At 44.7% G+C, this 14,902-nt stretch overlaps 1 protein-coding gene across 1 annotated transcript in view; it reads right to left on the minus strand.

Moving 5' to 3' along the window:
• The window catches only part of LOC144679745 (cytochrome P450 7A1-like), a 74,337-nt gene that overhangs the window by 12,606 nt on the left and 46,829 nt on the right, over positions 1-14,902 (minus strand). The window contains exons 3-4 of the mRNA XM_078540453.1: positions 5,562-6,169; positions 587-717 (exon numbers count right to left, since the gene is read on the minus strand). Of these exons, the coding sequence (XP_078396579.1) occupies positions 587-717; positions 5,562-6,169 (739 nt within the window). The remainder of the gene's footprint in view (positions 1-586; positions 718-5,561; positions 6,170-14,902) is intronic.

Raw genomic sequence — 14,902 nt, forward strand, 5'->3', positions numbered from 1 at the left:
TTAAGGAGTGATCTAAATGAGGTGCTTAAGATGAACAAAAGAGTTTAAAGGGTAGACGGATAATTTTCTCTGGTGGGAGAGTCCAGAACAAGAGGGGCATAACCTTAAAATTAGAGCTGGGCAGTTCTGCAGTGATGTCAGAAAGCACTTCTTCACAAAAAGGGTAGTGGAAATCTGGAATTGTCTTCCTTGAAAATCTCTTGAGGCTAAGTCAATTGAAAATTTCAATACTGAACTTATGTTAAGGGTTATTGAACCATGGCAGATAGATGGAGGTAAGGTACCCATTAGCCATAATCTAGTTAAATGGCGGAACAAGCTGAAGGGGTTGAATGACCTACCTTTGTTCCTATGTTGTGGAAAGTTTGTTAAAGCTAATTTTTGGGCTGTTTTAGCAATAAAATTAAGTGTTTGTTGTGTTAATGAAAGGGAAATAAATAAAACCTGTTGTCAAACCCCAGGCCACTTATATGATTATACATGACTGTCTATTTTAACACCTAGTTGGGAGCCTTATTATTTCAGATCATGTGGATTACTATTGCAAAGATATATATTAGAATGATAGATATGATTATGTTCTTACCCATTGCTTTCATGCTATCTAATTGCTCTCTGGTGAAGATAATCAGATTATTAATGTCTCCAGGCTTCTGATTTGTCACACGAAGCAAATCTTCAACTTCATTTTTCACTGCTTTCAATGCTTCTGGAGACCTGGAAATTATGTAAAACTAGATAAATGATGGTGTGAATAATGTGTCATAGATAGCAAGTATGACAGTTTTTCATCCCAATATTAAAAATCTTAGCTCTGCATGCATTTCTTGTCACAAAACCTAGTGGTCCAGAATTTGCTGAAAAAAATAATGACATGTTAATGACACATCCTATTATTAATGTGCAAATTAGCAGCACCTTGTGGCGAGAAAGTGGTACCCCATGAATTGCAAATCACCAGAAGTTGTTGGACGATTTGCACTGCTCCATCATTAGCTTTGCAAAAATGGTATCTCATCTTTAATCTCCCGGTTATTTTTATGAAGTTGCTGCATTTACGCATTAATTGACAATTAAACGCAACACAGAAAGCAAGTTTAGAAATTAAAACCTTAAATACCTCCCCCCCCACCAGCCTCCCTTACAACAACATAATAATTGTCAATGTCTGTCAATCTATCTCTCTGGCCCAGGAATTGAACAATTAAAAGTGTAGCCTCTCATCCTTCCTGTATTGAGTGAATAGTTTCAGGATATTTTAAAAACATTAAAATTACTTTTCTTACTTTTTCTTTTGATCACTTTTAATCTCTCAATCCATTCTCTCTCTTTATTTCTCTTTAAATACCTGATTTGACTCTAACTTACCATCCTTCTCAGTTCCACCTCTGTCTATTTCTCAATCTTTAATTCCATTGGTTAAGGAGATACACTCTGACAGAAGTGTTTTGAACAACAGTCTCTCAGTAGCCATAGTTGCTTTCAGTGTAACTATCAAAGGTTTCCAGCTTGTCACTTTCACTGAAAAAGCTCCTTCCACTGTACACTGGCCTTGGTAATCCGGGGGAGTTGTTTATAAGTTGGGAAATGGGTCCGCTGGCAGGAAAGGCCAGGATTCAGGCTTAAAACAGGTCTTAATTGCCCTCTTAACTAGCTGAAACATTTCCAAATTTCGCACCCGACAGATCCGAGGCAGGATTCCTGCTCACTTTCATGCCCCCTGGGCAAAGCCAGAATTGTGCAGAATTATGTCAGGATCCAAGATCAATGTCATCTCCTGGGACTTTCCCACCCCAAACACACACTGCCTCCAGCAGGCTGGGAAAATTCTGCCCTTTGTGTCAGTCTTCATGATATAAGACTAAAAGCATTCTGGAAAAAAATGGGGAACCAAGGGTCTAGCAAGAATGAGGAACTTAAAGAAATCAGAACAAAATAAAAACAGAATTACCTGGAAAAACTCAGCAAGTCTGGCAGCATCGGCGGAGAAGAAATCAGTCAACGTTTCGAGCCCTGATGCTGCCAGACTTGCTGAGTTTTTCCAGGTAATTCTGTTTTTATTTTGTTTTGGATTTCCAGCATCCGCAGTAGCTTTTAGCTTTTTGTTTTTATCTTAAAGAAATCAGTACAAGTAAAGAAATTATACTGGAGAAATTAATTAGTCTAAATGGCGATGAATCCCCTGGACTTTATGACCCACATACTAGGGTTTTAAAAGAGGGAGCCACAGAGATAGTGGATGCATTGGTTTTGATCTCACAGATTTCCTTGGATTTTAGAACAGTTCCCAAGAATTGGAAGGTAGCAACATGACCTCCCTATTTAAGAAAGAAGGAAGAAAGGAGACCGGATATTCTAGGCCAGTTAACCTTACATCAGTAGTAGGCAAAATGCCAGAATCAGTTATTAGGGACATTGTAGAAAATCATAATGTGATTAAGCAGAATCAACACAAATTTATAAAAGCTAAATTGGGTTTGACAGTTCTGTTAAGGGTTTTTTTAAGGATGCAACTATTAGGATGAACCAGTGTTGTATATTTAGATTTTCAAAAAAACATTTGACAAATAGAAACACAAGAGGTTATTCCACAAAATCAAGACTCATTGGTTTGGGGATGAATATTAGCATAGATTAAGGATGGGTAATGGACAGAAAACAGAGTAGGAATAAACAGGAGATTTTTGGCTTGGCAGCTATTAACTAGCAAAGTACCACAAGGATCAGTACTTGGGCCTCAGCTATTTACAACCTACATGAATGGCTTAGATGAGGGGACTATGTATAATGTATCCAAGTTTATTGACAATACAAAGTTAGGGGGGAGAATAAGTGCTGAGGGAGCCACAAAGAGGTGCTGACAGATACTGACAAGCTGGGTGAGTGACAAGAACATGGAAGATGGGATACACCATGGTGATGTGTGAAGTTATCCACTTTGGTAGGAAAATAAAAATGAAAGACTAGAATTTTACAGCCTCCCCCCCAGAGGCATGATGGCAGATGGGGAGGGGGGCGTGCTGTAAGATTAGACACCATGGCAGTGGCACCATGCCTGCCTGCCTCTGCCCACCCCCACTGTGATTTTACCAGTGGAAGGGGAAGCATTGAGTGGCCACTTGCCCATGGGACAACAGAGGCTCTGAAGCGGCCAATTAATGCCCACTTAAGGGTCTCCTCCACCAGCGCTGGGATTTTACCCACGGCGGGGGAGACCATCGCCAAGGGTCCAGCTCGCCTGTTGAAACCTGGTGGAGTGACAGCTGGGCAATTGGCTGAGGGGATGCCTTCTTTTTGGGCCTCCCATCAAGATTTTGGAAGCCTTCCCAAGATAGTTCCCCCCCAGATCCTGGGCTTTCCCTTCCACCTCCCCATCCCGACCCACACCTTCCTCGCTGGGGCCTGCCAGCCTGGCCCTGGAAAAACCCCAGGCTCACCTTTCATCCTGCTCCATTGCCTTCCTTGGGGACTGCTACAATCCCAGCAGTGGCCACTGCTCTTGGTGGCTTTGCTGGGAAAGAGGGCTGCCAGCTATTTGATTGGCTGACAGCTCTCAGAAGCAAGACTTGCTGCCCAATGGTAGTGGAAGGTCTGCTTCAAGCCAAATAATTGCCCAACTGTCATTGAACGGCTGTAGGGTGAGCCAGCCAAGCTGGGGTAAGCTTGTCCCTGACTTTTATGTCCGAAGTTGGGACCCTGCCTCTAGCATAAAATTCCACCTGGTAATTTTTGAATGGTGAGAGACTGGGAAATGTTATTCAGAGGGGCCTGGGTATCTTTGTCACATGACCGACAGAAAGTTAATGTGCAGGTGCAGCAAGCAATTAAGAAAGTAAATGGAATGTCAGCTTTTGTTACAACAGGATTTGAATATAAAAATAAAGAAGTCTTGCTACAATTTTACAAGGCACTGGAAGGAAGGATTGATTTATTTGCTCGAGAGGGCCTGCAATGAAGGTTCACTAGGCAGGTTCCTGGCATGAGGGGATTGTCCTATGAAGAGAGATTAAGTCGACGAGGCCTATATCCCCTGGAATTTAGAAGTATGAAAGCTGATCTAATTGGAACACATATATTGTAAAGAGCTTGACAGGGTAGATGACAAAGGGTTTCCGATTCTGCAGAATGTAGAACACAGGGTTCTTAGGGCAGAATTTTCTGGATGGCGGGAAAGGCAGGGTGGGAGCGGGCGTGGGTGGGCGCAGACCCGATTGCCACCACGATTGGGTCCGTGCCGCCATTTTACGTGGGCGGGCCAATTAAACCCCACCCAGCATACTTCACGACTCCCGGTGAAGCTTTACAGAGCCATAACAAGACTACAGTTGGAGTACTGTGTGTAATTATCAGCTCCACACTATAGAATTAAGGCAAAAGAGAGAGTATAGGACAGATTTGCTGTCATAATGACTGGTATGAGAAAATACAAAGAGAAACTTGTAAAGAACATAAGAACATAAGAAATAGGAACAGGAGTAGACCATTCGGCCCCTCAAGCCTGCTCCGCCATTCAGTAAGGTCATGGCTGATCTTCTTGTGTTTCAATTTCCAGATTCCCACCTACCCCCGATAACCTTTGATTTTATTTACCTCTGCCTTAAATATATTCAATGACCCCGTCTCCATCTCTTTCTAAGGCAGAGAATTCCAAAATCGCACAACCCTCTGAGAGAAAAGTTTTTTCCTCATCTCTGTCCTAAAAGGGCGACCCCTAATTTTAAAACAGTGCCTCCTAGCTCTGGACTCATCCACATAAGAAAACATCCTTTTGACGTCCACCTTGTGAAGGCCATTCAGGATCTTGTATACTTCAATCAAATCACCCCTCACTCTTCTAAACTCCAATGGAAACAAGCCCTGTTTGTCCAACCTTTCCTCCTAAAACAACCCACTCATTCCAGGTATCATTCTTGTAAACCTCCTTTGAACCGCCTCCAATGCATTTACATCCTTCCTTAAATAAGGAGACCAAAACTGCACACAGTATTCGAGGTGCAGTCTCACCAATGCCCTGTAAAACCAAGACTATTTGTGTTGTTAAAGGATGATGCAGGGTGATTTGAGAAAAGATGTTTGAAATTATGAAAGGATGAGGCAGGGTTGACAGGACGATGGTTGAGGAGCCTAAAACAAAGTGGCATGGATGTAAGATTAAATTATGACTTAAGACAGAAAGCCGGCAAAACCTCTTCACACAAATGGTTGTGAGCTAGTGAAATGCATTACCAGAGTTTGTGATTGCAGCAGAGACCATGGAAAAATCCTTGTCTTCACCAGTTGGGTAGTGTTCTGGCAGAGGAGATTGCCCACCCATTGTAGAACCTACCTAATTGCATTCTATTTACAACACACAGCTGTCCATTGCACCAGATTACAGACAGGCAACGAAGGTAAAAATCTTCTCTCCCATGTCAGCATGAATAGATTAGAATGGTGGTTGAAGGAAAGGGGTATAAAAAGTTATAGGAACAAGACAGACAGATGGCATTATGTTTAGATTCAGGTTTAAAATAGCTACAAATTGATCAAACTTGTAGGATGAAATTTGTAAGTAATAGTACCTTATTAAATAGTAAACACTCCAGAAGGTAGCTGGAAGCGTATTAGCCTGCGAAGCCCACAATATTGAGATATGAATCTTCCCCTTGCTGAGTTCATCAAGTGCAGGTGAACGATCAAAAAGTTTAATTCTCTCCTCTATGATCTGAGCTTTATTGTCATTCTGTCTTAGGTTATCGTGCAATAATGTTTGTGCTAGAGCCATTCTTGATTGCTTGGCAGCTTTGAAAAACAACAACGGAATACCACCAGCTAAAGCAGGAACTACATTGTCAAACACTTTAAAATTCTCCATGACAGACTGAATGACAGCATGCTGTGCCGTTGTCTTTTCAATATTATTTTGTTTCATTGCTTTTTCATTTTTTCCAAAGAATGTTAAATACCCAGCTTCAAACATTATCCTGAATGAAAATGCATAAAGGCTTTCGATGGTCCAGTTGCTTGAGTCTGATTTCTTGTCTTGTAACATTACAAATTGGAGATTTTCCATCATACTTGAGGTTAGGTGGCCCAAGGAGAATCCTTGCAGGGTCTTGCTGAAGATTTGATGTATCTCTTCATAGCTTATCCCATATTTAGCATCAGTAAAATCTACATGACCAAATGCCTATAGAAGACAAAATGGAATATTGTTCTATTTATTATACAGGAAAATTAAATGAAATCAATATTTACTGTCAGTATTCTTGCTTATGATAGCTCATAAAGAATTGCATTTATCTCAGTATAAACAAAAATTTTACTTTTGAGGGCAATAAATGCAGACTAGTTGCTTTCTAAACCACAGCTTTCAAATGAAATGTCTTTAACACATTACTGTTTGGTGCTGTATGCATTCAGGGATGAATAGATAAAATCAGCAGATAAAAACAAAAATAAAATCAGCAATTCTGAACCTCTTTAAATGCTTAGCTTACAATGTTACCTCATGTCACAAATTTTAAACTGCTTTTCTTTTGTTTTCAATTAAAAGTTCACCAAATGTTAACTTATAATGAAGAGGTCAAAAGATTTCTTTGAACTAATAGCATTTTGTTTCACTGACTTAAAACACTAATAGCTGTGTGGTTGGAAATCACAAAGGTTTCCTGTGAGTTGAATAAGCTAATACTATACTAAGAAACAATGTACATTTATTTAAAAAGAAAATCTGAAAGCAGTTTACAAGGCAAAGAGGTGAAGGCATGAAAAAGGAGGCACTTATAGGCTTTGGGAGACAACAGCATGTTTGAAGAAATGGATTTGTAGGAGGCTTCTGAAACTCAGACGAGGTTAGCAGGTGAAAGTATTTTTTCAAAGAGAATTTCAGAAGACAGTTGCATAACAACTGAAAGGTTGGCCTCTGATGTTGGAGTGGAAGGAATGAGAACAAGCAGTAATCCAGAGTCAGTGAAATTGAGGGTCTGGCCAGGAGATACGGATGGAGGAATTCACTGAGATAAGGTGCAGCAAGTCCATGGAAGGATTTAAAGATAAGGATCTTAATGTCAATTCTGTCACAAAGGGTAGATCTTCATCTCCATCGCCTGAGCAGTAATCTAACAAGGTGAATGGTCTGCTCTTCATAGAACTCACTTGATTTTCATAATATAAAAATCTACCCCAAGCTGTTTTAGAAATTAGTTCCATATAATTTTGACAAATTTCTGATCACTTGCAGGCTGTCTCTGTTGTAAATCCTAATCAATGAGCTAGAATTCAACTGGTTTATGATCTTCCACAACAGTCCACCTGTCTCCTTTGGATCACTAGGTGGAGTATAACACATTCCTTTCAGTAAACCTTTCTAATTGCAGACTTCTAAATTCAATCATTTCTACTTTTCTCAGTTACAAGTAGTTTTTCTCTGGCAATTGTGTGCTGTTTTGGGGTGGGGACTATTTTTTGGGGTTTACATTGCTGGAAGAGAGCCTCTCTCTGTGCCCCACCTTACAACTCACACTTCAGAATATAATGGGTGCATACCTATAATTTACCATGAATCTCCCTCCTGGAGTCATAACCATGAAAATCAGTCTTATGGTGCCATCTCCACACCTCTTTTTCTTCTGTTCCTAAAGCACACTTGCTTTTCTCCTTAAATCAAGTTTCAGCTACTCATCTGTTAGACTTCACCTCATTGGCACACTGGTGTAATTAATAAGGCTTAAACTATCAAATTATACTGTACATACATTTAGTGATGAAAAGCCTTAATTTGGATGTATTATTGGGATGTTGTTATGAAGTCTTAAAGATGGCATAAGTGCCAGGTGCTGTGATGTAGCTTTAAGGGGAAAAAACACAGGAGTGAACTGAGGTAGTTGGGACACATTTGCACATTTGGGCTCCAGTGAGTCTAGAATTAGCAGTAAACAGAAGCTAAGGCTGCAATGCTGATTGGTTAGAAGAATGGCCTGAGGACTAGATGTACAAGAGCCTTCGGTCAAAAGCTGAGGTTATATTGTTATGGAGAAGCCAAGAGAATTCTTCCCATTGGTCAAGAGTTGCAAATATTGGGTTAGAAATAGTTGCATTAATTTCAGGTGCACATACTTGGACTAAATGTTGCAAATGCTACCTGCAAAAAGGGTAAACTAGGGGTGCCGCACTGAGGACTTGCACTTGCCAAGAACAGGATGTTTGCATCGAGGGCGAGGGCGAGGGGGTGGGGTAAGTGGAGGTGGAGGTGGAGGTGGGCAGTTGTAAGGAGATCGAGTTAGGGGTGGGCACTTGCATGAAAGTTAGCATTTGCGTAGGACATTGCGAGCTAACAGGTATTTGCCACAGTTTATGGGGTTGCTGTAAGAGCCTGGTATCAGGCATATTTAGTGAATAAAGTAATTGTCACAGGGCTGAGGTTTGCTGTAACGAGAGAGAGAGAGAAAGAGAGAAAATACTCAGCAGCAGGCAGCTATGAAGCATGTAGCTTCAGCAGTTAATGTGGATTGAAAGCTTCAGGGGTTAAGGTAGACTTGAAAGTTGTGTGTTGAAAAAGGATCCACTGGAGTTGAAATCTTAAAGCTGCAAAGAGATTTGTATGTATGTTAGAGTTTAGCTGCCTGAGCTAAATTCTCAAAGGATGTTGTGAGTCAAGAGATCAGGTTCAAGGAACCAAGAAGAGAAGACCCCAGAGGTCCCGGGATCTACAGAAAAGACAGGCTGACACACATTGAACTTGTTTACCGTGTCATGTCTCGATTCGTGAAATGTTGGGTGGAATTCTCCAAAAATGAAACTAAGTGCGGTGGTGGGTGATTTTGGCAGTAACCAGCCTGCCATCCATAATGGTGGCAACTTGCGCCCGATTCTGCGCTTGGAGCCTCATTAATTATGCAAAGGCACGTTTCGTTCTGAATCACCTGGCGGGTCGGGAGCTGATTCGCCCGTCTGCCATCAGCTGGCTGGTGCGAAGTTCCGGGTGCCATATTTGAACACCAGTCAAACACACAATCTCACTCTCTCCAGCCCAGCAGAGATGTAAGAGAAAGGCTGAGAGCCTCAGGTTGAAGTCTGCACCCCACTTCACCCACCAGGCCCTCCAGGCCTTGGTCAGAGGGGTGCAGGAACAACGGCACATGATCTACCCCACAGGTGGCTGCAGGAAACACAGCAGCCTCACATCTCGGGCCTGGGACACCATAGCAGAGCAGGTCAGCACGGCTGGCACCCGCGCCCAAAGTGCAGCCAGTGCAAGAAGAGGATGAATGATCTCATCCGCTCCTCCAGGGTAAGTCATCCTTCAACACCCTCCAATAGCAAACTCTCATCATGGCATCATGCAATCAAATGGCTACTGTCTTCAGGGGTTTCACGCAACCATTAGCAGGGTTCTCATTCTCTCACCAAGACATTCACATCACCACCATCCCATCTATCATGTTGCTCACAATCCATCCCCTGGCTCTTCTGGGGACGGCTCACCACATACAGGGGACATGCATCTCACCCAACCTCTGCTCCATCTCTTCTCATCACATGCCTTTCTTTCTTCTTCATACAGGCCAAGCTGGTGCAGAACAGGCGTGAGAGATCGCCGACCAGGGGAGGGATGGCCGACAACCTCGCCCGTGGTGTATTCAAGGAGGCTGCAGCCCAGTTGGCTGGGGAAGACAGGGATCGCTCCTGTGGGGAAGGGGAGATTGGCCTCTCCCACCAACCCAGTGCGGATCACAGCTCCATCACCTCATCAAATCCTGACATTCACAGTGAGACGTGTGCAGTCTTATCTAGCTCATGCTCATTAACTGAAACTCTATTTTCTATTTTCTAGGCACCAGCAGATCGAGGCCTCCAGGCCAATCCAGCACCACCAATGCGAGCCCCCAGATTACATCCAAGGAGGAAGCTCCAGAAGAACCGTCACGGCTCTCAAACACACCCTCCACCAGCTCAGAGAGACACATGTTGGTGGAGCACAGCTGTAGATTAGGCTCGGGCTCACTTTCTGGGGGAACACCTCACTGACACGTCCCCGCAGCAGTCGGAGGCAGGGACAGCCCAGGTCTCCGGCACTCAGAGGGTTGCTGGAGACCAGCCACCGGCTCAGTCCAAGTCAGATGATGAACCTCTGGAAGCAACTGCCAATTCAATGCTGGGGATGCAACGACAGGCAGCGGAACATCAGGCAGAGATTCGACAGTCACCCAGCGGACTAGAGCGAACAATGGGGGAGTCCATCCGCATTCTGTCTGAGGTCATGGCTTTGACATGCGAGCGCCTCAAGGTCACCATGGGATGGTTGGCAACCACCATGGAGACCCTGGTCCAGCAGGTCTTGCCTGCACTCCATGACCACACACCCTGGTGGGCACCATCAGAATGTAGGTGACATGGGGACAAGGCACCTTGACCCACCCTCCAGGTGCACCATCTCCTGCAGGAGTCAGGTTGGGGCTTTCAGCACCCACAGAGAGGATGAGCGCCAACTGGACACCCAGGGACCCCCTCTCAAAACACTCCAAGGGTGTGCAGCCGCTCACAGCCCCCTCTGCCTGTGACCCATCCACTCCAGCTTTTCAGGCCACTGAAGGCGCTTCTGCCCCTCAGCAGGTGACCCTTATCAGGTCGGGGCCCTCCAGGCCACGGGCCACCAGAGGACATCTGCTGAGGACATCACAGACATCAGGATGTAGCAGTCAACAGGCTGTCTCCACCTCTGCTGCGGACGTCGGGGCTGCAACCAGGTGTAGCAGTAGAGTTAGGAAAGTTAAGAAAAATTGATGTCACTTTTGGGTCACGGGTGCGCTAGACATGTAACTCAATTGAACTTTTCTTAATACATTTGATGGTTATGTCGATGTTCCTGTCAACTGAAGGCATTGTGATTTTGTACTTTGGAGTCCCCTTATTTCAATATTTAGCCTTCCTCCCACTCAGTGATAGTCTCACTGTGAGATTTACATTCCTGTGATGTCAGCCTCAGTTGAACTAGTATCAGCACTCCGTGTGTGATGTCAGGGGGATGTGTTTAAATCTTTATTGGAAGTTTATTTTTATTCATTCACAGGATGTGGGATTTGCTGGCTGGGCCAGCATTTATTGCCGATCCCTAGTTGCCCTTGAGAAGGTGGTGGTGGGCTGCCTTCTTGAACTGCTGCAGTCCATGTGGTGTAGGTACGCCCACAGTGCTGTTAGGAAGGGAGTGCCAGGATTTTGACCCAGCGACAGTAAAGGAACGGCGATATATTTCCAAGTCAGGATGGTGAGTGACTTGGAGGGGAACTTCCAGGTGATGGTGGTCCCATCCATCTGCTGCCCTTGTCGTTCCAGATGGTAGTGGTCTTGGGTTTGGAAGCTGTTGTCTAAGGAGCCTTGGTGAATTCCTGCAGTGCATCTTGTAGATGGTACACACTGCTCCTACTGTGCGTTGGTGGTGGAGGGAGTTAATGTTTGTGAATGGGGTGCAATCAAGTGGGCTGCTTTGCCCTGGAGGGTGTCAAGCTTCTTGAGTGTTGTGAGAGCTGCACTCATCCAGGCAAGTGGGGAATATTCCATCACACTCCTGACTTGTGCCTTGTAGATGGTGGACAGGATTTGGGGAGTCAGGAGGTGAGTTACTCATCGCAGGATTCTGAGCCTCTGACCCGCTCTTGTAGCCAATGTATTTATATGGCTAGTCCAGTTCAGTTTCTGGTTAATGGTAACCCCTAGGTTGTTGATAGTGGAGGATTCAGTGATGGTAATGCAATTTAATGTCAAGGGGTGGAGGTTAGATTCTCTCTTGTTGGGGATGGTCATTGCCTGGCACTTGTGTAGCGGGAATGTTATTTGTCACTTGTCAGCCCAAGCTTGGACATTGTCCAGGTCTTGCTGCATTTGGACATAGACTGCTTCATTATCTGAGGAGTCACAAATGGTGCTGAACATTGTGCAATTATCAGCGTATATCCCCACTTCTGACCTTATGATGGAAGGATGGTCATTGATGAAGCAGCTGAAGATGGTTAGGCCGAGGACACTACCCTGAGGAACTCCTGCAGTGATGTCCTGGAACTCAGATGACTGACCTCCAACAACCACAACCATCTTCCTTTGTGCTAGGTATGGCTCCAGCATTGGAGAGCTTTCTCCCTGATTCCCATTGACTCCAGTTTTGCTAGGGCTCCTTGATACCACACTGGGTCAAATGCTGCCTTGATGTCAAGGGCAATCACTCTGACCTCACCTCGGGAGTTCAGCTCTTTTGTCCATGTTTGAACCAAGGCTGTAATGAGGTCAGGAACTGAGTGGCTCTAGCGGAACCCAAACTGGGCGTCAGTGAGCAGGTTATTGCTAAGCGACTGCCGCTTGATAGCACTGTTGATGATCGAGAGTAAACTGATGGGACGGTAATTGGCCGGGTTAGATTTGTCCTGCTTTTTGTGTACAGGACATACCTGGGCAATTTTCCACATAGCCGGCTAGATGCCTGTGTTGTAGCTGTACTGGAACAGCTTGGCTAGGGGCATGGCAAGATCTGGAACACAAGTCTTCAATACCAATGACGGAATATTGTCAGGCCTTTGCACTATCCAGTGCCTTCAGCCGTTTCTTGATATCACGTGGAGTGAACTGAATTGGCTGAAGTCTGGCATCTGTGATGTAGGGGACCTCAGGAGGAGGCCGAGATGGATCATCCACTCGGCACTTCTGGCTGAAGATTGTTGCAAATACTTCAGCCTTATCTTTTGCACTGATGTGCTGGCCTCAACCATCATTGAGAATGGGGATATTTGTGGAGCCTCCTCCTGCAGTGCGTTGTTCAACTGTCCACCACCATTCACAACTGGATGTGGCAGGACTGCAGAGCTTAGATCTGATCTGTTGGTTGTGGAATCATTTAGCTATGTCTGTCACTGCTTATGCTGTTTGGCACGCACATACTCCTGTGTTAGAGCTTCATCTGGTTGACACCTTATTTTTAGGTATGCCTGGTGCTGCTCCTGGCAGGCCCTCCTGCACCCTTCATTGAACCAGGGTTGATCCCCTGGCTTGATGGTAATGGTCGAGTGGGGGATATGCCGGGCCATGAGGTTACAGATTGTGTTCGAGTGCAATTCTACTGCTGCTGATGGCCCACAGGACCTCATGGATGCCCAATCTTGAGTCGCTAGATCTGTTTGAAATCTATCCTATTTAGCACGGTGGTAGTGCCACACGACATGAAGGAGGGTATCCTCAATGTGAAGGCAGGACTTTGTCTTCACAATGACTGTGCGGTGGTCACTCCTACTGATACTGTCATGGACAGATGCATCTATGACAGGTGATGAGGGCACCACATATTAGGCCTCATCCTCACCAACCTGCCTGCTGCAGACCCAGTGTGGCAGCTATGTCCTTTAGGACTTGACCAGTTCGGTCAGTAGTGGTGCTACCAAGCCACTTTTCGTGATGGACATTGATGTCCTCCAACCAGAGTACATTCTGCACCCTTGCCACCCTCAGAGCTACCTCCAAGTGATATTCAACATGGAGGAACAGTGATGATAGGGTAATTATATTAGGTGATTTCAACTCTCCCAACATTAATTGGGATAGACGTAGTGTTAAGGGCTTGGATGGAGTGGATTTCTTCAATTGTGTACAGGAGAACTTTTTAGGTCAATATGTAGAGGGTCCAACAAGGGACGGCGCAGTGCAGGACCTAATTCTGGGGAATGAAGCCAGACAGGTGGCTGAGGTGGTGGTGAGGGAGCATTTCAGTGATAGCGACCACAATATGGTACAGTTTAAAGTTTGTTATGGACAAAGAAATAGACAAGTTGCAAAAATATGTTTTGGATTGGGGGAGAGTGGATTTTAGTAAAATAAGGAAGGGTCTGGCCAAGGTAGACTGGGAACAGCTACTTGTGGGGAAATCTACAGAGTAACAGTAGGGTGTGTTCAAAAAGGAAATGGGGAGGGTACAGGCTCAACATGTTCCCTCTAGGGTGATAGGAAGGAGTAACAAGCCCAGAGAACCATGGATGACCAGAGATATTCAGGTTATGTTGAGAAGGAAAAGAGAGGCTTTTAGCAGGTACAAGGGGAACAAATCAGCAGAGGCATTAGTGGAGTACAGACAGTGCAGGGTGGAGCTCAAGAAAGCAATTAGGAGAGCAAAGAGAGGATATGAGAAAGCTCTGGCTGGTAAAAGTAGGGAAAATCCCAAGATATTCTATAAATATATCAATGGGAAGAGGATAACCAGGGAAAGAGTAGGGCCCATAAGGGACCAAGGGGGCAATCTATGAGTGGAGCCAGAGGACATCGCTAGAGTGTTGAATGAATACTTCATGTCCGTCTTCACCCAAGAGAATGAGGATGAAGGTATCGAAATCGGGGAGAGAGACTGCGAGGTTCTTAAGCAAATTGATATAGGGAGTGACAAGGTATTGGAGGTGTTGGCAGGCTTAAAAGTGGACAAATCTCCAGGTCCAGATGATTTGTGTCCCAGACTGCTGAGGGAGGCAAGGGAGGAAATCGCAGGGGCTCTGACCCGAATTTTTAATTCCTCTCTGGCCACCGGGGAGGTGCCAGAGGACTGGAGAACAGCTAATGTGGTTCCGCTATTTAAGAAGGGTTGTAGAGATAAGCCAGGGAACTACAGACCAGTGAGTCTCACGTCAATGGTAGGGAAACTATTGGAGAATATTCTGAAGGAGAGAATCTAGCTCCACTTGGAGAGGCAAGGTTTGATCAGGGATAGTCAGCATGGCTTTGACAGAGGGAGGTCATGCCTAATAAATTTGATTGAATTTTTTGAGGAGGTGACCAGGTGTGTGGATGAGGGTAGTGCAGTTGATGTAGTTTATATGGATTTCAGCAAAGCCTTTGACAAGGTCCCACATGGGAGACTTATAAAGAAGGCAAATGCACATGGGATACAGGGTAATTT

Source organism: Cetorhinus maximus, chromosome 4, assembly GCF_964194155.1.
Source record: "Cetorhinus maximus chromosome 4, sCetMax3.hap1.1, whole genome shotgun sequence".
Classification (NCBI taxonomy): Eukaryota; Metazoa; Chordata; class Chondrichthyes; order Lamniformes; family Cetorhinidae; genus Cetorhinus; species Cetorhinus maximus.